The sequence below is a fragment of the Anopheles nili genome, chromosome 3, assembly GCF_943737925.1.
Source record: "Anopheles nili chromosome 3, idAnoNiliSN_F5_01, whole genome shotgun sequence".
Taxonomy (NCBI): domain Eukaryota; kingdom Metazoa; phylum Arthropoda; class Insecta; order Diptera; family Culicidae; genus Anopheles; species Anopheles nili.
Window position 1 is genome coordinate 52,380,752 of NC_071292.1, and position 23,987 is coordinate 52,404,738.

Here is a 23,987-nt window from a genome sequence, read left to right on the forward strand (position 1 = left end):
AAATGCGCATCCAGCGCAAATGCATCGTTCGCAGTTGCTAAAACTCAATCAAGCGGAAAATATTCAAGCTCTTAATGTTTCAAGTAGCTGCCAGTGCTGCTATATAAACTGTTGTTGCCGCTAATTTCAACCTTCATAAAACTTTTGCTGTTCTAGAAAAAATCTCTTAAGGGGTTGAGTTTGCAAGAGTGCCCGCCTTCGGATCGAACAGCGCAAGGATTAGCGGAGTTTGAGTCGAACAAAATAAGTATGAAAGTATTGAAATGAAATGTAGTGAAAATAATAGTACAATTGAGGCCTACCTGTAGTCCTGCTTAGTCATCATCTGCAGTCTCACTTGAAGTTTTATTGCCCTGTTAGATGTGCACGTTCAGCCAAGTAGAAGTATTAACTTTTATTGTGCTTGTTGTGAAATTCATCAATCGACGTAATGAATTCCGTTACGAGTACGCGGGTACAACATCCTACCGGTGATAGTATTGAACGTTCACGATGGTTGACGTTTTTATACATCAATATGTTTGTTATTTATAGTGCATTCAGATTGATGGATTGATTCCTTTGACAAACGGTTCAAAGAAAACATTACCGCATGGTATTATCCAGGCACGTATTGCACAGTTTTATACCTATATTCGTCAAAATATAAGCTTGATAGCTAGCTTATGAATTTTTAATCATAAAAATTACCCAATGACAGCATATATCTATTTCCTAAGATGGGTGATTAAAAGTTCCTGTCAATCAAACCCCTTCTGGTCATCGAATAGCGCTTCTTCGACGGCTCGACCAACTGCACACACATTTTCAGACGGATCGGTCACTGACAGCCGCAGTCTGCGTATGACATGATTCATGCGCGAGGCAGTTTTTAATTTATCATTCGTTCGTTTCATCCTCCGCCGGACGGGTTGCGATAATGGAAATCCTTCATACCGTGAAAGATGAAGGCTGCAGTTGCACGGTAGATTTATGGTCCTGTCTAGAGTTGAAGCTGGACGTTTGAAAATAGAAGCGCCTTTCATTAGGAGCCGTGTGTTCTTTGGCTTGCCATTCAATTTACAACATTCGGTTAGGATAAAAAGTTTCGATTTTTCTTGCAATTTTTTAACTAATATAATCCTATTCGAAACAATTGCATTGTGTATTTTATTTTGCAGTCTTAAAACGTGCCGCCGCGCATATGCAAATAACATTTCACAGCCACAGCCTGGTTAAAAAGCGAAAGAATTTTTGATTTGTTGCATGCGGAATTCATTCTGTGTAAACAAACGGCGCCGTGCTGTTTTGCACGAGTCAACAGTAAACTCTAGGGCCAGCTTTAGACGTGTGCATTCATGGCTGCTAAACCCTTCCCTTGTGTGCCGCTGCGTGGCTATTCTGGCCACCGATCGGTGGTTTTTGTCCCAAACATAATACAAAAATAGCCAATCCGGATCGCTTTCGTGCTCTCAAATCAATGCGTGTGTGTACGAAAGCAAACTGTAATCACACGCGCTGATTGGAAAATATTTTAACGGGGCTGTCATTTTCGAACCAAAGCTGCATTTATGTTATTGTTTTCAAACGTCGCCATTCATCATGAGAAGAAAAATAACTCCCACCGTGGGTGGATTTTAAACCATAAACGATGCGAGTTTGAATATCTCATACCTTTGTTGATTTCCCCATTTTCCGGTTTATCTCGCGTTTTTTTTTTTTCAATTCTTCAGAAATGGTCCCTCGGCAAAATCGAACTTTTGACTCATATTTCGATGGAGGTGAAAAAAATAAACGAACGGGCGCTCACGAACCCAACAAAAAAAGGGCAACCATTTGCTAAATCCGCCGACCGCTCGCCTGTATTTGTCGCCGGTGTTTATTTGCCGAATCCGGTGCGCTAAAATTTTCGTGAGCTTTGTTTGAAATTCCATCTAATATTTATGTCGCAGCTACCGGCCGCTTTCAACGGTTCGCTGTTCGTTTGGGGTCTAAATACGAGCTTTCGCGGTGTTGCCGCGTCATTGGAATTTTCCGGATTTCCCACCGAAAATGACAACGCGTACGGAAGGACGGGCAAGCGCTTTGCTGCACTGCAGGCTAAAGCTACACAATGGGCAACTTGTCCACTTCATGCGCCACATTCTTCGACCCGTTTTCATTCATTTATCCGGTTGTCATTTTTACCCATTCATCGAAACTTGCCCAGTCTATTCATCAACATCCTCGCGGCCTGCTGCCCTCTAACGTGCCAGCTCCGAGGTTGGTTCGTTTGATGAATTTTTCTACCCACGTGCAGGGGAGTGCTTTTTTTTGCTATTGCTCCTGCTGCTGCTGCTGCATTAGAACGTATTTGCCTCCCCCACCGTCGAGTGTGATTCCGTCCGTTTGCTTTGGTAGACATGTTCTGGTTCCGCTTTACCCGTCCCATGTCGGTAGGATGGCGATGGGAATGGCTTTTTTTATCGAATCGCCACGTACCCGGCTATGTAATCAATACATATTCGATTGAAAAATGGAGTTCTAGGTCCTTGCACGGCAGTTGCAGTAATGAGTACCGGGGTTTCAGGGCAGCGTGATGAAGCGAAAAAAAATGGATTTCAAAAAACAGCCGCGCTCACTATTGACAACAATGGCGACAAACGCGAATTTTTCCCGTTCATCACCAGCCACGCTGTCCACGCTCTAATCCGTGGGTTTGGCCGTTGCGGAACGGGGCACGTGTGGCAGCGTAAAATTGATCACTCGCTCGGTTTTGTTGAAAAATTTATAAACCATTCTCCACATGGCAGAGACTGGCTAGCAACCGGACGCCAATACGAACGCTGAACTGTCCGTTGTTCCCGGTTTTGTCCGCAGAGCTTTTGTGCTTTTCTTTTCGCTTCCTTGTTTCGTTTATTTTCGTTTTCCCTTTAATCATCCGGTCACTACCATATTTTTAGTCACTGCATAGTGCACATCCAGAAGAACGCACGAGCTTAAAAAATGCGCACGGTTTGGTGTATTGTGAAATTATCTTTATATCGGGCGCGCAAACTAGTCGGCATTTGCTGGGGTTTTTTTTATCACATACACAGTGGTTTTTTATCGCGTTTTTCGAGTTTCGTGTATTTTATTTGCCCTTTTTTTTCATTCTTTTTTCAGTCGAATCTAACGCACCTGTCACGATCGGAGTACGTGCCCGGGATTGGGTTAGGCATTGCCAAATGCCCCTACGATCCGTACGACAACTCGACGGCCATTTACGTGGAACAAGGCAATCCGGGTGATTTGCCAGCGTTGGTAAGTTGAAGAACTCTTTAAAACTACTCTTTCTTAAACATTACAGGCTGAATATCGTTAAAACTACTTATCACCCGGAGATGACTGCATGACTTCTTCCCGCGCACGAAGCACCGAATCAGCAGTATTGTTGGTCGTACATTTTCCAATGTGATACTCGTGCTAAAGCAATGAAACGAGTTTCCTTCTATTTATGTCCGTTAAATTCCAATGCGGTTCGAATTTAACGAAACGCGCGCATACTTATCGACACCGTCACAATTCCCTCCGTTCGGGCGCGTTAGTCAACGTGACAGGATGCTTTTATCACTCCGCCAGTCAAAAGCACCGCCGAAGGAGCGCGCACTATTGGTTTGTGATGCTTTTCCGACCCAAGGTGGGTACGGGAAAATTTATGCATTTTCTTCCTTGAAAATCTCTCCACTTCGCTGGCATTTTGCTGCGGCATCGCACAATCGAGCAAGCAGGCCAAACACGAACACATGACACAGTTTCCATTTTCGTTTTCCACTTCCTTCCCGCTTGGCTACTGCGAGATAAGCTGATATATAGACGGCAACATGCTACCGTAGCTGGGTGTGAACAATGCCTTTAAAAAATAAAGCTCGAGCCACCGCGTGCACACGTGTACTAGTTGCCTACGTCATCCCTCCATTTGGCAGGCGTTCTTATCGCGAAGGCTTCGATGGCAGGATTTTTTCGAGCTTCAGTAGACACGCTCCACTCGGCGGAGTGTTCTCAAGGTGTTGGATGGTTGTGGAGCGCGAAAATAGAAACCTGCCCGGCTCCAAAGCGCGCTAACTGTCGTGCCGCACATCAATTTCGAATGTCTCCGCTGCCCCGCAGCTTCTTGTGTGAGATCGAGCAGAACGAGCACGGGTTCCCGGGCTCGACACCTTACCCTTCGTAGCCCACGCGAAATTGATTTATTCGTTCGGGAACTAATTTTATTACTGGCTGCGAAGCCGCTGGCTGGCTGTAGCGTCCTCCTCGTTCGTTCTCACTATTTAACGATTGTTCTCACGCCAATGTTCTCACTCACACTTTCCCGTTCTCGCTTACAGTACTCTGGAACGAACGCCGAATTCACGAAAGCCGACACGGTGATATTCCGCACCGATCTGTACAACATGACAACTGGCAAGAAGGTGTTTAACTTCAAGCGTACCCTGAAATACGACTCCAAGTGGCTTGATAGTGAGTATAATTTATGGTCTTAATCTCTCACGCCCTACCGCACCGCGAAGGACCCCCTGTCTGGTGGTCCGATCCTCACGAAATGTAACCCAGCAGCGGTGTCTTGCCAGAACCAAGAAGCTCACCTCCTTTCGCAGACAATGCCTGGCTGCAGTGCCAGCTGTGTGTGGGTGTGTGCTGGAGCGATGTTTTATGTGTGCCAGAGCCTCGTTGTTCGCTTGTTGGCACCTTTTCGCAGTCCCAGCGTGACTTGGGCCCGGTGTACAGCTGCTGCTGGGGCGCGCAGCAATTGTTGTCAAACTTGGGCAAACGAGGATCTCGTCGTTCGTCCTAAGCAGCCGGTTTCGTCCTTAGACCGGCTCAACTACTGGTGGGAGATGCCAGCGCCACCGTTCTTTACGTGTGCGCGTGTCAGTGTGTCAGTGTGTGTTGGGGAAGCTGGTTCCGCGCTAGAATATATCCCGAATAATCGTTCTTCCGCTTGCCGAGAGCAAACCCCGGCCAAGATGGGCCAGTTTTTCCCGTGCGAAAAGCCACCCACCACGGTGCACGGAAGACGAAGCGCTGCGTCTCGGCGATCGTTTGTGGTGAGGTAATTTATCAATTTGTACACCGGATTGTGACAGGCTCGGGAAAATGTAGGTGTGCGACGTTGGATTTTCGCCACCGGACGAGCGGTTCAGCGGTTGAAGCCTACAATCTCCCGACATCTGACCAACCCAAGCGTTGGTGCGCCATTTTCGTCGACAAGTACACACACACACACGCACACAGCAGGACGTGCGGAAGCACCAGCCGGAAAAGCGTTCCCAAGGCACGTTCCGTGCCAAAGCAAACGCACAGAAATGAGACCGGTACCGTAATGGGCTGGATCGGGCACGTCTGTCGGAAGCGTCTTGATGCTGCGGCCCGGGCACAACAAACCGCAAAACTTGTCTTGCCACCGGTGCGGTTCGGTTCCCTTTTCCGCTGGTGGCGCTGCGGTTCGTGAATGTGTCCGAACTATTGTAATTAACTGCTAATGACATGTTTCACGGGGCTCGGGTGGTGGCTTTCGGTCACCTAGAGCTGGTGCCGGTGTCTGCTGATTGAACCGTAACCGTGGTCGCCAACACGCACCGCATTAGCCGAGCTTCTTGAGCTGAGCACGCGTGAAATGGATGGACCACCGTTTGCTGAGGATATCTCTGGGGGGGCGAAAGTTGTCATAAATCAATTGCGCGCGATCGGGAACGCGATGGGAAGTTGTACAATGATCTTTTTGGTAGGGTTTTTTGGCGATGCTGCTTGGAATTAGCAAAACATAAAACATCAAACGATGAAAAGCTTCAAAAAGCTCATTTTGTTACATCAGATTTCTTGTTTAAATCTTTCAAAAACTCCACGGTTCTGCTTATGCCGTGTGATGGCATTTTCATCCCCTGTTGAAGTAAATTGTCTTCCTTTCTTCGTGGCTATTTTTGGCGCAATAAAAAAAACCCCTGCCACTCCGTGGATTGCTTGCAATCATTTGAAGTGGTCCACTAAAAGAGTCAAGAGCGATGGTGAAAACAAGCCCAAATTACTTTCCCGACTTCATCAAACGGTGCCGGTTCTTGATCTTGCCCGGTGTTTCATTTATACTGGTTACGTTTTTTTTTTCTTCTTTGCTCTCGCTCTCTCCTTCACTCGCCATCCACGAACCCCCCGGCGTTGAAAGTGCAAAGGATTGAAAGCCAACCGCATAATGAAAAGTGCCGACAACCACATTAAAGAAGGATCTACTTCTTTTTGTTTTCGCTCTTCACCCTTCGCTTCTTACAATCCTTCTCGCAGTGCAAGGAACAATTTACTCCTTTCTGCGTTCGACGGCACTCGCCGCTTCCTTGTGTACCAGCAGTGGGGCAAATGATTGCAAACCGTTGAAAATTTGCTTTAATCATATTCAAATTCTCGCCGTCCGTGCTTTACCACCGTCCCCTTTCCTGCAAAAGGATGGCGATGACGGTGGACGGTGAAAATCCACCCCGGGTAGTTGGTTTGACGGCGTTCGTAATATTTCCCCTGGGGAACGAAAGTGACCATTGACATCCGTCTTTGCAATTCAAATTTGTTTCTCCACGTCCCGGGACCGTTGTTGTCGTCGTCGTCGTCATCGTCCAGCAGGCTAGCTAGTGCCCCGTTTCAATGAAGGGTGATTCTACACCCCTTGCTCAATCGCCTCCTGACATTTACTCCGTTCCCAGACGAGGAAACCGGCAGTTAGTTGCCTTTTCGCACAATTTATATGCAATTAGAGACGGTCGACGGGGACTGAGCTCGCCTCGGAAGAAAGTACGACGTCAAACGGGATAAGGGACACGCACTACGGCAGGAAAATCATGCCTCTCGGACGATTGGGGGTTTGATGGGTTTATGTTGGGAGCGTGAGACAAGAAAAAAAATGCGTCCCGATGTAACGAACGCAAAGGATCATTGTTTTCATCTCGAGCTTATTTTTGGGAAGGAATATTTGTTGGTATTTTATTTTTCTGTTTTTTTTTTTACTACTCCCCGTTGATATCGCAGGACGAAATGGGTCTCGATTTCGAAGCCCCTCCCGGGTGCGGGTTGCGAGTGAGGAATGTTTTTTTTTTCGCTCTCTTTCCTCAGTTCCTTCCACCGTCCTTTCGGTCAAGAAAGCCACCGTCACCACCCTTGAAGGATTGTGCACCTTTTTTTTTTTTGTTGCTTCCTCCCTGTTGCTTACACCGAGTTGAGGGACGCTCGAGGTGCGGCTGGAATTATTTGTTTTCAGCCCGCGCTATCTATGTGCTAACAAGCATCCCCGGGGAGTAATATCTATGCAAATGGCGACCATTTTGGTCCCTTGCGGTCCCGGCACTAAATTAACTCGAGATGTATTATTTTCTATTAAATTTTGTTTTATCACCTCCTTTGCTAGACCACCCGGAGGTACGCACGGTGGTTGTCCCATTCTTTGGCAATGCTTTTTTTTCCTAGTGTCGCTTAGCGTTGCGCCAGTTTTAAGGGCGCACGTTGTTTAGCATTTCCCTGTTTCCGGTTATTAGATTTACGTATCCCTGATCCGAACCCTCCCGAGGTGATGGCCAAGTTCCAAGGCGCAGATTTTACTTTTCGTATTATCAATTTTTTTTTTGTTGTCCACCTTCTGCCCTCTGCGATCTCTCAGCCAAGGGGAAAGCGAAACAATATCACCATGCATCGGGCCCGGTGTGCCCTGCAGACATTTCAAAGAATATTCATTTCGTTTTTTAACTTTTCCATCTTCCCGCCAGCTGTTGCAATCTCGACCAGCTTGCGTCAGGCGTGAGCAAATAAGAAGCCCGAGCGTACGAAAGAAATCCATCTCGGGCAAATATAACTCAATTATATTTCCTGCACCCCGACACGCCGGTCGGGATGCTCGGGACACCGTGTCCGATTGGGTATGATGGATGCCTTTGCAGACCGCCGCCAGTACACTCCGGGTGCTCCGGGCGTCTCTGAATCCGCAATGGGTGACTTTTCACTGCGAACTCCTCTGCCTGTCTGCCTGGCTGGCCCCAAGGTGACCGACCATATTTTCGTCGGCGCTATTTTCCTCCCCCGAGGGTTTGGGACTGTAAAATAATTTCCAAAGGGCATTTTGGAACTCGAAATTGGGCACACAAAACCGTCACGTAAAGCTCCCGTATCCGCTCCGGGGGCGGTAAATTATGATTCCGAGAAGTCACGCGGTCCTTCTCACTCCCACTCCCGGTGCCCGTAAAATCTATTTTCCTTGTTTTCTTGTGAACTTCTGAGGTGTGACGATTTTTCATGCGATCCCGGTCATCGTAAATTCGCTGGCTTCTCTGTGTTGCTGCTTGCAAGGTAACCGCCCGATGCCCAACAACGTCTTTCGGGTTCTTTTCAATTTTTCCCGCTGTAAAACACCTTTCCCTTGTTGCCCTTGTTGCTCTGGGCTATGTGTATGGTTGCCTCTGTGGCTGGCTTTTGCTATCGAGCTAAAAATCAAAACCTTTACCTAGCTTCCACCTTCCGGTGAGTGGACACCAAAAGCCGGGAAAAAATATTTTCCACCGTATACGTGTCGGTGCAGAAAATCGTAAAAGTCGTCATTTCGGTTGTTAAAACCATTCCTCATGGTTCTCTCTGCACGTTTCGGTCGGTTTTGCCGAACGAAGGTGTAATATTCGATGGTGAAGCGGCAGCTGTTACCGCTGCAGCGGCTTAAAAACCGCAGCATGTTGTAAAATAATTTCCTCAATCCAATCTTCCATCCCAGGACGGCAGGATCGAGGTTTTGGAGGCATTAAAAAGTTGCTCCCGGCGATGATCGGCTAGAAGAAGCAGGTGTAGCTCGGGGGCAGATGGCGAGAAGGAGCTATTAAATTCTCAACCATGTGGTGCCCAATCGTTATGCGGCCTGATGATGATAACCCCTCGCACTCACCATTTTCCGGTGAAAGAAAAACCATCACGACGAAGCATGGGGTGCCACTCGCGAGGGAGGAAAATTTTACCTTCCCAATAATTCTATTTTTCCCGCAAAATGGGCCCCGACGACAGGTTGTCCTTCTTAGCTCACCGTATCTCTCGCTCGTTCGCACGGCATCAACTGGCGGCTATTTTGGAGCAGAGCATAAAAAATGCATCCCACCGAAACGCTTCGCTTGGCGGACGATCCTGGAACTGCCGCAGACTCAACATTATTCAGCAGGACCCTTTTCGAGTTTGTAGCATTGCCACGGGCAGCGGCGGAAAGCCCGCTGTATTTACCGCTGAAAAATGAAAATTCATACCAGAAGGGTTTGCCGTTTGCCTACACGAAAAACCGACTGCCTGTCCCGGCCGGCTCAGGTTATCGGAACGCATCTCCAGAATTGACATTGACGTTTGCTCGTATGTTCATTAAATATGCCCTTCGGTCGAGTGACTCCCGGTGAGAGGCAGCCGCTGGATTTATGCTGACCGGTTTTCCGAGCGGCAAGTGCACTGACCCGTGTCCGGTCGCGTTCATCCATTATTCAGCATGCAGAAATTCGAAGTATGCGCCGACACGCTACGGCCACCGCCATCGCTGCTACGTTGGCTTTTGTCTAGGCTTTTCGCACGTAGAAGCGGTCGATGAAGCTGGCCGCGTTGACTTTCCGCTGGCTCACCAGGCGGCGGAGGATCGGTTGACCGGCTTCTAAAACTATTCAAAAGCCCTCTTTTATTTGCTTTGCGTGTGTATGCTGCTTCAGCACGAGGAGCAAGCTTTCATGATCCTTGGGTGCTGACGCGTCACCCCTAACCTGACAAGTCAACGGTGATCTTGCCCTCATATGCCGTCGGTCCGTGATCTAATTCACCATCATACACGACGTCGGTGGGCTTGTGCCACTCCAGCGACGTTTTGGTCCCGTTTTGCTCTAATTTCCACAGTTTCATTCCGTACACAAGCTCACTGTCAGAGGTGAAGATGCTACGGGGAGTGAATTTTCACACTCTTCCTAATGGGGCTGTTTTACGGTGGCGTTGTGTAGTTGCATTCAAAACCACGCCACCGTAAACAACACTTCACGCTGGGTAGCCATATCTTTTGACTAACCCATCTGCATGTTGAAGAGCCTTCCTCATCGCTGCACCCATTTTCTCTGGGGACGAAAAACAAATACCAAACACTATTCAAATGAATGGGCCCCTAGGGGTGAAAAAAAAAGAAATCCTCAATCAACGCCACAGGAGAGCAAAATATTATGCAAAACTAGTACGTCTGCAGACTCCAGAATCCCCTTCACGTGTCCAGCAACTAATGACTAGGCTCGCCGTGAATGAAACCTCTCAAAGTGCAGTGGTTCGCTGGTAAAGGCGCTCCATTTGCTTTATTTTTCAACATGCCTCTACGTAATCGACGATGCCAAGCGATGAGGTATGGTGCGCTGCGTGGTGAGAGAGAAAGCTTTCTTTTATTTGAACAGCTACGCCCGCGGGGTGCAAAATAAAGAATGCAGACGCGCCTCCGCTTTTCAGGCACGGGTGCCTAAACTGCTCCAAGGGGGCGGGTTTCGTACCCATCATCATTGGGGTGCGCTTCAAAAGAGGTTATGTTCGCCGACCCATTTACTTATTAGAGAAATTAATGTCGACGGAAGCGTTATGAGCGTTACAGCGAGCACAACAGGGAGGACTTGCCTCTTAGAGCAACCTCAAGTGATGGAATGGAGCCGAAGCAGACCTGCACAAGAGCAAACGAGCATGCACAAGGTTAGATGTTCTCCCGCACGACGTGGGAAAACGCGCGTGTATTCGGTATTCATCCGCCACGGGGACGATGTTGGTAAACACATTTGTGCTTTTAGTAACTTCACTTCGTGACGAAAATCGCTGCATGTTCGTAGCTAAACACATCAGCTAGACTCCCAAGACATCAGTGGCGCCTCCATTCACGAGTGGAACTAGTTTTCGCATCAATCCCTAGTAGCGTGCAAAGTCACACCCCCGCCAGTAAGAGGTGGCGATGCATCAACATCATCATCAATTCGGAAAGCGTTGAAAGCACCAGAGTGCCACGCTGCTCTCTCGTCATCTGATGGTGGGGGTCACAGTGTTTATTCTTAACACCACTAAACGTTCGTGCACAAGCTTCGACGAATGAGCTATTCCAGCTTCGGTGTCTCGTTGGCTGACACCAGCTAGCTTGTGGCTGAATTGGAAGAGAACAAGAAAAAGCTTAATGTGCTCCATCATCGCTGCAACGCTTATTTGCATGCAGCGAAGAATCCACGTCGACGAGCTGATTTTTGTTTGCCGCACGCCCATCGACGTTGTTTTGAATATCCAATGCGGCTTCAAGCGTGTCTAGTTCGCTAGTTTTCCAGCGAGGTGTTGCTTGTTCTTTGCTTTTATCCCTCACGTCTCTTACCGGCAAAAAATATTGTTGTTTATACTATATTGTCTTTTTATGTAAGCTCATGTTTCGTTGTCACCTTTGAATCTTGGCTCTTTGCTGCATCCGTCGATACAATGAATAGTATTATGCAGCAAATCCTAGAAAACGAATAGGAGCCGTTTTTCACCTGCACCCGAGGTTAAGCGCATATTTCGTTCTTGGCGATCGTTGGGTTTGCAAAAAACACGACGTGCCTTTGAGGTACTTCGAATAATAGTCAAAAACCTATTAGGTTTACCAAAGGACTAAAACTGCCTTCAGAAGTTACGTGTAGCCCATGTTTTTTTCATTGACATTACTCATGGAGATTACTTCGATTATTATTTTACACTTTGTCAAAATAATTTTCATATTCATGAATCATAGCTAACGAAACAGCACATGTAGCAAAACTTTGTGAACCTAAGCCTCACATCTCACATCACAAGAATTGCTTAAGCTGGCGTTTGTGAATAAAAAATCTAGATCATGAAAAACTCGCGTAAACACTGGCAAAAAATGCTCAGTGTGAAAAATTGCAATTTAAGGCCCACTTGGTCGTCGGAATTTCCCACCTGTCGCCATAACGGCTTGGACCACGAACAAAAACGTTCACTAACATGCCATCATTATCCTCGAGTGTCTTACCGTGTCCTAGCGTGTCGAGTTTGTCGTTGAAACGTAATAATCGTAATCATAAAAATTATTTCATCCTTTTTTTTTGCTATGCAACACACACACACAAACACAAATGGTTGGGATGAGTGGCGCATTCACGCTCAAGCAGCGTTTTGTGGCCGTCATGGCATAGGAAGCGGGGATCGGATGGTGGTTAAGTGATTTTTTCCACACTCTCTTCCTGATACGGTTATTATCATCGCCATTGTCGGGGTTTTTGCCGTGCGTTCTCGCGTACCAGTGCCAAATGCGGCGCTACCGCCGGCCAAACCAGTAATGGCAGTAATTCTGTGGTGTTGAAGTATTTTAGTGTAATTTCGGAATGCACTTACTGTGAGTTTTGCTCTTGTTTCCCGCGCTGGAAACACAATAGCATCAATAAGAGAATACACTTCGCTTTAGCAGAAAAGTGCATCGTGAAATAGAATGCTCCGATGCTGTGTGATAAGAATACTAGAAGCCAACCAGGCGCCTCCATTTGCTTAATTGTACCCATGCAAGCACACCTAGAACTGAGCACGCCATTCATGGTCAGTGAAATATTTTATCCAATGTTTTGCTCGAAATTATATTAAAAACTTCTTTAATAAAATTGATCTGCCGTTAAATTGAAACGTGCGGTTTACTAACAGCATTCCCTATTTTTGAATGCTGTGCCAAAACTGTAGCTTCAATATACTACAATTTAGTTTACTTGCATTTTTTCTCGACTCCGTTTGCTATGAAAATAAATTAAAATTAAAACAGTCGCTCCCTGAGCAGTCGCGTCCAGCGCTCCAACGCTCACAAAGCCGGCCATTAGCCTAACCATTTCCTAGTAGCGCCATGCGGCTATCACTTTTAAGAGCCACCTCATTCTCGCGCTAGTCTCTGACCTGTGAACCTGCCCGTTCTCGCCGCTCGTTCTGTATGCACTTTCACTTGACCGTTTGGTCGTGATGGCCTTCTGCCACCCCATCTAGGCTGCAATTTAGTGGTTGCCCACAAAAAAAAAGAACCGCCTCGCTTTCGCCGCACGAAAATGGTGAAAGTTTTAATTTTCATTCCACGAATGAAGATAAACGTTCACTCGGCGCCCTTTGCGCCCGGTTGCAGCATGATGATGAGACTGTGATGGTGCAAGTTCAGTTAAAAGCACGAGAACAAGGTGAAACATTTTCTTTTGAGAGAGAAGAAGCAAACAACACGAGACATATTTTCGTGTTTTTCTGGTTGGTTCGGACATTGAATATTGTTTTGTGCCGTTAAAGTGAACCATTGTTGGTAATGAGATATCTAAAAGGTTTGGCAGATGGGTGATTTATTAACAGTATCAGAAGAAAAAACTATTACAATGATATTCACTATCGAATGAATTATCATTTCTTCTTCTTTTTTTGTACTTAAACTCACATCCCATTATTCTTGTGCTTTTTGGATATAAAAAGTTTTTCGTTAGATATACCTGAGAACGGAATAAAATACGACCATCCTGAGCAACTGCAGAAGGCACGCGGAACTTTCGTATCCAATAAACTACGATTATTTTAATCAGACACCACCCAATGCGCACCTTCCGCCACCAACTTGCCATCTGTGGAGCTAGTCGTTTCAATTCGAATTTCTCGCTTTTCTTCTGTTGCTGCAAACCCGGTGTGTAGCAACTCTTCCTGAAAAACTCTCAAGAGAAAAAGGAGTTTTTTCTCGCATCCTCCCATACTCGGGACGATATCCAAAGCCCTGCTCGGCAATGAAAGCACGGAACGACGGAAACGGCAGCTTAGCCCCAAGCCGAGTGATTGGAGTTTATAATCTTCTTTATCGATAAATTTGGGGGAAAGTGTCGGCATCTAAACAGCAGCGTCCTGCTTTTCGTCTCCCCGTACATTTGGGACCCTCTTTCGGTTTCCGTTGATTGTTTCGGGAAAGAGATAGGAGATACGAGCTACTCGGTGTTTTTTTTTTTCTTTTGGTTCAAGCCCCTTTAGTAGACTTAATACGATTTTTTCTGCTCAGTTGTTTTCCTAGTTTTCCGTTATCACCTTCCTTCCGAGAAAAGGTGTAGCATATCCCTGACGGAATCGGAAGTTTTTTTTCCTGGAGTACTAAATTCAGAAAGAAAGTCAATCTTTCGTTGAAATTGAAAAAGTTGCTCCAAACTTACGAATGAGCCAATATGTGTGTTTGCACGACGTAGAATGCTATGTGGGGCTTAAACTTACGTGTGGGAGATAAAAGAAGGCAACTGAAAAACGCAACATTCAATATTGTCAGCGATGAAAAAAAAACACACTTTCTTAATCGACAGCTTAATGATGGGCTTCATCCCAACGCTATGACCAGCCAGTTTGCTGATGCTCTATTGGCAGCTCTGCCGCAGCCATGCAGTCGCATCGCCACCACACACTCAGGGTCCTACGCTGAAAAGACTCATTTTGCGGCACGGAGCGAGCTCCTGCCTTTGGAACGGCTCTCTCGCACGTCATTACTATGATAATTTCCGTTCGTTTCATGCATCAAAATGCAATTCCCTGCTACGGATGAAAGACGCGTCTGGCACAGGTTTCACGTGCACCCTGTGCATCGATGGACGTTCGCTGCCGTTTAGTGCATTCGCGGCATGTGCTTCGGCAAAATGAATGTTGAAATATTACAGGCAGCAGCGCCGGTAGTTTGCATACTGTTCATCGGAGTGCGGCGATACTTCTTCCCTGCGATAGAGTTGTTGCCGCGTGCGTCCGTAAACGGTTTCCTATTTTACAACAGCCACATGTGAAGGATTTCTCTTCCCCATATTGTGTGGGAAGGACGTGCAGCAGAAAATTTAAATATTCCTTCAGCGGCAGACCCGCGTGTCGTGATCACTCTTTTACCCACACCATCGTCAAGGCTGGCCGTCGTAAATGTAGTAACGACTTTTACAATTTATCCACCAACCGATGGTGAGACTGATGCACGGTTATGTAGACTGCTTCCTTGCTGAAAGTATCGATACTACCCAGCAAAACGATGACGTTGTCAGCAACATGTGCTAGCCAAGATACGGACACATACTACGTAGATCACCCACTGCTTAGATGCTATTAGCCGTGACATATTGGAAAATGTTTAATATTTATTCACCACACAAGCTTCAATGTCTTACGGACGTTGCTCCACGGACTAAGTCACTGTAGGCTATATTTTAAATTTTCAAAAGCCCCTTGGCATGTTTCACACAAAATAACACTCATCGACACAATGCGTTAACTTCTAGTTGACGTTTGGTACGATGTTAATAAATTTACTTCCCGTGTATGGTATGTGCTATGTGATGTAAATAAAAGCCAAGCATAACAACGAATCCCCTGCACAAAAAGAAAAGTAGACCGAATCTTCGTATGTCGAAATACGACCCACAGAAGGGCAGACTCATCTATCGCCACATAGCCACGCTGGAGACATGTAACTAGATATCCGGGAATGAAAACGACACATTAAAAAGCATAATCAAAGCTAACGTTTTTGCAGCTACTAATCTGAGAAAGGATGTCGTTAGACCAGACCGCCGTAGTGTAGTTACAAGGTTGAACGGTACGACGCGGATCGCGGATAGCCATTTTCATCCCGTTTGCATGTCTGACGGTCCAGCGACGCGCCAGACATGGCGCCATGTGGTGGTGAATTTTCATTCCGCGTATTTTATTTATTTTTTATGCCCCTCCATTCGGTTTGCGCGGCTCGTTCTGATGACATTGCTGACCATGCTGGCCATGCTCTAGTGCTATGTCTCTGCCCTTTTTTTATCCCAAGGACACACTCGCTCGTTATCACAGAAGGTGGTTTCCGCGTGGTAAGGATACTTCAATTCCAAATGCAAGGGTTGTTTTTCTTTTGCTTCGGATGGAAAATACTAAAATATATCGTATGACCGTACCCCCAGGTTGAAATTCCTCTATTTCGGGGGTGTTTGCCAGATTCCGGGAAGGGATTGTTTTCACGCGTCATTCCGGAGGTGGCCAACCGTCGTTCATCTTCATTCTACCATTCGAGCCCGTGCCCGGTGTGTACGCGGCTTCGGTCACTTACGGTTGGCGGTCATTTCCACGGAAAAAGACTATGCCGCAAAACTCATTCCACCTAAGTGACGAATTTTTGTAGGGCAAAAAAAATCCATACACTCTCTAAATTGGGATTTCGGTCTTCCGCTGCTCACCGTGCCCAGTACGAAAGTGAAAGCGTGACCAAGACTACGATTGCGGGGTGAGAGAAAAAAAAACATTCCGCTAGGCATATTTTTACCGGCAGCCGCCGAAAGCCGCGGTACGTGGAAAATTGAAAATGCATTGGCGTTCGCAACGTACGACGGCAGGACATTTCGCGGGCGCGCTCGAGCATCGGAGAAAATGAAAGTTAAAATAATTTATGGCACGTTCATAAAAGTAAAGTTTTGGTGCATGTACATAAATTTAATGGAAAAACTCCCACTCCCCGAGGGCTTGGGAAGCTTGTGCAAGCGAGGGAATGACGAGAATGCGACTCGGGAGTTGTTTTGTCTCTCTCTTTCTCTCTTTCTCTCTCGGTCTCTTCGCAAGTGGCAACCTTGCACCTAAAAGCTGCCGACCGAGGCTGGTGAATGAAAAAAAAAATGCCGAAAATATTCCTCCTCGCACTAGTCTCCGAAGGTTTTCAGTGGCGCTCCACAGGACACGGAATGGGTCCGCCTCCTTTGCGGTCATTTTCCGGGTCCAGCGCAGCATGCGGAAAATTTGCGTTTTTCACAAATCGTCGTCTAGAGCGGCTGCGGCATGGGAATGAAGAAATAAAATATTCCATTCCCTCGGTCGACTGTCCTTCTGCGGCGGCAGTTTGTGTGGCTGTCTGTGTGTGTGTATGTGGTGCTTGGTAGGATGAACTCAATTTTTCATTCCAGTTACAGTCTCGCGGTGTACGATCGCGCTCGCGAGCCGGGCTGTCTGGTTGTGTCCCGCTGCGCTGAGGGTTATCCTGAAGGATACAATTTTTAATTAACAGACTCCCACATTCCTCGTCACACCAAACGCCCAAATGGTTCGTCTGTCCGGCAACGCGGCGGTAGTTGTATTTTTACCCCCGTTTGGTAGTCATCGTAATAATTAATGACTGCAGAAAGAGGCCGTTTCGGAAGGGAGCATACGGAACGCTGCGCACTCCATGCTGCGTGTACACTATGCTCTAGGGGTTTATGCTGTTTATCATAGATTCACGAAACCAGCAGTTGCAAACTAAAGACGATGATGGGTAATTATCGGACATGTAACTGCTGGTCGAGATCACTCAGTGTTGCTCACTGTAACACCTATTCAATTTTAATTTATTCAATTTATTCACACATGCTTATTCAATTTTAAAATAATTGAAATTCTATTGAATGTTTTGAAAATAAAATACTAACAAACTATGAATAGAGATTCACAAAATCGATCTTACATTGAAATTCTAAACTCCTTTAGTTTCTCGTTAGTAATAACAAACAAAAATATCTGTAAATTATTCGCTGTTGGATCAATTGATAGCCCATTTTCTTTCGTTTTGAAAAACAATTTGCAGTAATATCTACATAAACTAATCTTGGTCGTTGCCAACATGATTTCATCGCTAATTTTAGCTCAAAATGTTTCGTTTATCAAGCAAAAAAAAAACACTGGGATAATAACAAGCAAGCGTCGTCCTTCCATCGCAAATTCAGTTAGTGTTTTCGTGACAATAGAGAGAAATTTTGCATGGCTTTCATTCTTCTCAAACGCTCGCGCACTTGCGAGGCAGCGTAAATTTAATCTTCCTTGTTTGACCCGAGGAGAGAAAAAAAGTCCCAGAGATTTTTGCCAAACGTGCGAAAAGGTAGACAAAATTGCGAAATTGAAGCCACATTAAATAACGGCATAGATGGGCCACCGGAGCATTACATCGTGGGCGAAAACCGTTGTTCGCCCTTTGGAGAGCGAGTTTTTTTTTTCTCACACGCTTGTCCTTCACGAAATGGATCTCGTTCCGACGCGCACGGCACTGATGCCCTGAGCCGAGCAAGCTCCCCGAAAGACCGGACCGGAAAGTTCCTGCTCCGTGAAAGCTTTTGGTAATACATATCCTAACGGGCGCGAGACGGAAGACTCTGCACCGATTGGGGGTGGGTAGCGCGCAGGAGACGTGTCTGAAAAAACTCAATCAAACTGTAATAAAAGCGAACGATGGTGTCACCGGAACCGAGGACGAGCACGCGGCAACGGCGATGAGTGCGATCGCGTCATGTTCCGGTATGTCGCAGGATGCAAAAGCATCCCTGAGCCAACAAAGAAACGTGTGCCAAAAGTTTCTCCTCGCAGTCGCGTGCTTCGTACCAACCATCCTTCCAGGCAGGCTGGCTGTTGCTAAGGATTCTTTTGGGTATTTTTTTTTCTGCTTTTTGTTTATCTTGCTCCCTCTTGATACTGACAGCTTTCGTGGTGCCCGTGGTCGTGCTCCATCCTTCCTGCTTGGTGCAGCACAAATGAGACGCGAGCAGGGACGATGATGTTGAACTCGCGCGCTCAAAGCTCGGCAAAAACGTTCCCAAGCGCCAAAACGCGCAAAGTGTCGCGTGGCTACGCTTGTGATGTTTCGCACAACGATGGACGCTGGACTCTGACGGCATCCGGCGCGAAGGAAGCTTGTGCCGTCGCCTGTCTTTTGAGGAACACGCCGAAATGTTAGCAAAACGTTAGAACATAAAAAGGAGCCCCATTTTTTTCTTTGCTCGTGCAATTCAATGTTGCAGCGCTTTTTATTTTTACTTGAACATAACAAGAACTGGCAGAAACATTAAAAAAGCATCGTGGATGGCGCCAGCGCAGGATGTGGTCCATTACGCTGAAGTGAGTAATGCGTATGAACGGGACTTTTCTGTGCCTTTTCGGATTCACAGGAGCTTCGATCACTTGGGCAAAAACCAACGAAAATGATATCCGATCAAAGAATGCCGTGCAGTGTTCATGCATGCAAACCACAAGAGGATGCGCTCGCAACTGATATGCGCTTGTCCTGTTGAATAAGCTCATCGCAATAATTCAGTTGATATTTTTTTTATTACACCTGTAAGCAGCAACTGTTTGCTACTGTGGTTTACTACGCCGCCCAAAGAAACGGTTGTTGCCCAGTAATTCGTTATGTGAAGTCACAGCCAAAAGAAAGCGTTAGTTACCAAAAGCATAAGGCTCGCACCCGCTTCAACCGACTCGTGCAATATTAAATTCCTTTCCTGATATTGCATGTAAAGCGACCGTTCTATTTGTAGTGCCCATCTCGACGAGAAGCACATGTACATGTGTGAAGGCTTCGAGCGAATCGTCGTACATTTACGTAACAGGGACAGTACCTTCACAGGGCCTCCCAGAGGCTCCGTATGTGCCGGGTGGATTTCAAATTTCGTCATTCCACATCCCCACCAACAGCACAAGGCGCTAAAAATGTCTCCTTTCGTTTCGATGTCGTTCGGATTTCGAGCGCGACGCTGCTCCACGCGGGGGATGCACGTTCGTCAGCCGTCAAATGAAGCCATTCGGAAGTTGCGCTCAGCCCTTCAGACAAGCCGCGCACGGTCGCATTGTCGACGGCAGCGACAGGAAGCTTCCGAAAAACCCGTGCCTAGCCAGGCCCGGCCGGAACGGCATTTCCCAATTTAATTCCACGCACACGGTTCTCGTGCACGCGATCGCAAAGCATAATGTCGGAAAATGAGCAGAACAACGCGACAACGCGTTTCCGAGTTCCTTTCCTCGCGGAGAGAGGGGCGTCCGGAACGTGATCTTGCCGTTGTCGTGCGCGAAGTGTGTCTAATTGTAGCTCTTTATTGCTCTCAGACCGCTCCGGCGCTGGCGGTGTTGGCGCTGAGCAGCCCGCAACCGGCGTTTACATCCAGTGTACGGTTAGTGATACTTCACGCGGGCCGCGGCACCCGTCAGGTCGTCGTTTGCTGTGGGAACCGCGATGTAGTCGTACGATTTTTTTTTGTCCTTCCCGCCTGAACACTACCGAGCACCCTGGCTGGGGAAGTAATTTTCCTCTTTACCGACACTTACTTCTGGTACGCAACGCCAGCAGCGGCACCGGTGTTGCGGTCGACAGGACGGCGCAAGACAGACGCCGTCAGGGCGAGCAATGGAGCTGGAATAAAAACCGCACACACACGTGACACACGGACACGTCCCTGCTTATGAAAGCCTCCCCACTCCGAGCGAACTTCCGTCTCGCAGGACGCGGACCGTGGGTGCGTCGAAGATTGCTTCCATGTTGACGGTTCCATGGCCCGTCGTTATGCGCCTCTAGTATGGTGCTATGCGGTTTCCGTCAAAATGCGCACGTATTTCCCGTCATTCGACGGTGGAATTTCGTACTTCGCTCTATACTCGTTTTGACTTCCTTTCTTTCGCCATTGCCATTGCCAGTTGACATTTGGTGTAATGTATTCTTTTTTTTTCTTGCCCGCCCCGTCAATATCCCCATGAGAACGGAAGGTGTTTAACTACGTGTCGTGGAAAAATGCTTCCCGCGCGTTGGTTTGGCAGAATCGTAACGAATTTTTCCCAACGAAAGTGGTCACAAACTAGTGAACGACACAACGCGTGAAATTTCTTCCTCGTCCTTTATGATGATTAAATTAAGCGAAAGCAAGTTGAGCAACTCTCTTTCTCTACCTCTTTGGATACGTTGCTTTGGAATTCGATAAACGTAGGTGTGCGATGAAAATGCGTCCAGTTTGCCCGTTTGGCCCGGTGGGTGGCTGTGGAATTACACGTTGTGCAAACAATTTCTGCCCACCCACCAACCGCTGTGGTACAATATTCATTCTGCCCGTTTCGTCTCGTACTGTCATCGTTGCGTCATTAATTTGTGGCGTTGCAAAAGGCGTCGTTAGTACTCCTTTGACACGCGTGTGAAACACATCCAAGCAACGCGTCCAAATTAAGCCTACTGCGACAACGAACACCCGCATCTCAAAAAGATGCCACCTTGTATGGATACATTTTCGTTCTCACCATCTCTATCCTTAAGGACCCCTTTGTGCGTTCCGTGAATTGCGGGAACATCTTTTACGGATACGCCTCACCACGTCACCGAAAGATGGCGATGTTTTCATTTAGAAGCTCACGCAACGAGGCTGGTTCCTTCCGTTGCGGCACAAAGCCCGTAAAAAAATGTAATTCCAAAGCGTTCAAATATTCACCAGAAATACATCTCGACGGTCTAACAAAATCAAAGCACCTTCTCGAGGATCCCAGATCCCCGAGACACGTTGTAATGACTGTATTTTGCTAAAACTTTCCCACATAACTGGATGGAATGAAGTGTTTTACAACTTCATAGCGTGCCTTTTTGTTTTTGCGTTGCTTTTCACTCCGAAGCGGCTCCATTTTTCGACAGGTTTCACCAACCGGCGGCCTGGCGCACGCTGGTAGAGTCGTTCTGCTCGCCATAATAGGAGACGATGGAGGCGAATTGCTCAATTCAGTTTTCTTCATGAATTTTAATTTTTTTTTTTGCTCTCCCAACCACCTTCCGCCACCGCCAAGATGCCAGCAAAATGTGGAGTAATTAGTTGGGAATGGTTCGGCTCGGCTCGGCTTCCCCACCCCAGCGAACCGTTATCGTCCTTGCGTCTTTTCAATTAGTTTTCGGAGGAAAAAAGCGCACGAAAATTGCTTGCCAAAAGTTGCACCACCGATCCAAAAATTGCGAGTGTAAACTTTCGCAACCACCGTGGGGGAGGTAAATTAAATGAACTCCGCTTTGGTTCAGCGACTCAGCAGCAGTAAGAAAAGTAAAGGGGTAAAGGGTTAGCATGTTGGGAAAATAGTTGCTGCTCACCTGTGGGGGAGGCCAATTTCTCACCAAAATCTGGTTTTATTTATGTGCGACAAATAATTAGTTCACATAAAACAAACCAGCTTTCGTACGTTGCCATCAAATTCAAGTTAAAGGACTTGCTCTAACGTGGCTTCATTGTTTTGAATTTCCCGAGTACGTTACGTTGCGCAGTAAATTACATTTGGAAGTTCACCTTCATCGTGGTTGCACAGAGAAAGCCTAACTGACCAGATATTCGTAAACGAAACAGAAGTGCATCAATCATAACATTATAGGTTTCTCCGGGGAAAAAACTGAACTTGTCCAATCGTGGTCTACGATCACAGATCCCTAAACATCGAAAGGGTTTTTTACATCTAAATTCAGAGACTCAAAAAGCGTAATAATCCACTCACAGCCCCCGCCGTGGAACTGGAACGTGCAGGAGAAAAAGGAGAACACGGAATAGTTGCAACTTCCCTTCGCTTTCTTGATCAAAATCACGAACGACCCTTGTGCACCGCGTTTGTACTGATAAATCGGGAAAAATGACCAACGACAAAGTTTTGCGATGGTTTTCTTCTATGGTTCTGTTGCATCCTGCCGATGCTCCCTCGGACCTAGGTTGTGCACGCCAAGCGAACAGATGGAAAGCTTGTAACTTCGTCCGCCGGATGGACGGTTGTTTTTTTTATTTGCAGTCTTTCTACCAACGTTATCAACTTTTAAATTTGCAGCTCCAGTATACAGCGCTGGTGATTTTCTTTCTAGTGGTCTTTTTCGGGCCCGATCTCCACTGCGTTTGTCGTCGTCAGGCGTGCATTCCGAAACTGTACCCAACTCGATCGAAAGTTCCCTGTTTGGTGTAAGTGGGGGAGGAGATTTTCCTTCCACTTACGCCTTCAAACTTCCCGAGTCCGAACGAAACGAGAACGCCCGGACCACGGCATTATCAAACTACCAACATTCTGCCAGCCGTAACGATACAATTTGTTCGTTTATTTCGATCCACGATGCATGCAGCGAAAGCAAGACAAATTTTCCCATCCCAAGCGCCGCTTTTTGGCCCTCCGGGCTGCGTCTTTCTAAAGAATGAAGCAAGTTTGCCAGTTCATAACTCACAAAATTCACAGCTCCCGTATCCCGAGCGGGTACTTCTGCCAGCCGAATATGGCCCGCGTGATGAAAATTAAACTTTTATTTTGCATTCTGCATGAAGTCGCCGATTGGGCGCAGCTCTGTATAATAAAGCAGAAAAAGAAGGATGTGTATCCCTGTTGACGCGGTGCGGTCCGTTTGGCTCGCTATATTCACCTCCTTAACGCATCTCGGCTGTTTTGCTTCTCACTCCTTTCACAGAACCCAACTTTGTCGGCTCGTTCGACATCGGTGAGCACGTGTACTTCTTCTTCCGGGAGACGGCCGTCGAGTACATCAACTGCGGCAAAGCGGTCTACTCGAGGGTGGCGCGCGTCTGCAAGAAGGACACCGGTGGCAAGAACATCCTGAACCAGAACTGGGCCACCTATCTGAAGGCGCGCATCAACTGCAGCATCTCGGGCGAGTTTCCGTTCTACTTCAACGAGATCCAGGACGTGTACCAGCTGCCCTCGGACAAGACCAAGTTCTACGCCACCTTCACGACCAGCACGAACGGGCTGGTCGGTTCGGCCGTGTGCAGCTTTGACATCAATGAAATCCACGGCGCATTTGCTGGTGAGTCTTTGTGACGTTTTTGTTTAGTAAATTTAAAGGTAATCGTATGCATGGTTGCATTGGTTGTGTCCTGTTGGTTCGAAAAATCCTGCCTCACTTCTTTCGGTTTGAACACATCTAGCGATTGAATGGAAATGAGGTTCCACTCATCCACCCAGCCGTTTGTGGGGCCTCTTTCAACAGTACACAGGTTTCCCGCCGTTACCTGACAGCTGTCACATATCGTGATAAGACGAGTGTCATGGCTGTGATTTACAGAATGGCAAAATGGAAATACACCCACGTATCGCGCGGGCGGCTGACGACGCTGGAGTGAAATATACTCCGCGTGTCGTTGACCGGTCGACGATAGCACAACTCTACCCGGTAGCCTGAATCCTTGCGCCGAGGAAAACCTTTACTTCTTCGACGACCGTTTGTG

The 23,987-nt window shown here is 47.1% G+C and overlaps 1 protein-coding gene across 1 annotated transcript in view; it reads left to right on the forward strand.

The window, feature by feature from the left end:
- LOC128724594 (semaphorin-2A-like) overlaps positions 1-23,987 on the forward strand; it is a 184,691-nt gene that overhangs the window by 155,071 nt on the left and 5,633 nt on the right. Inside the window, exons 6-8 of the mRNA XM_053818318.1 lie at positions 3,124-3,261; positions 4,326-4,458; positions 23,210-23,566. Of these exons, the coding sequence (XP_053674293.1) occupies positions 3,124-3,261; positions 4,326-4,458; positions 23,210-23,566 (628 nt within the window). The remainder of the gene's footprint in view (positions 1-3,123; positions 3,262-4,325; positions 4,459-23,209; positions 23,567-23,987) is intronic.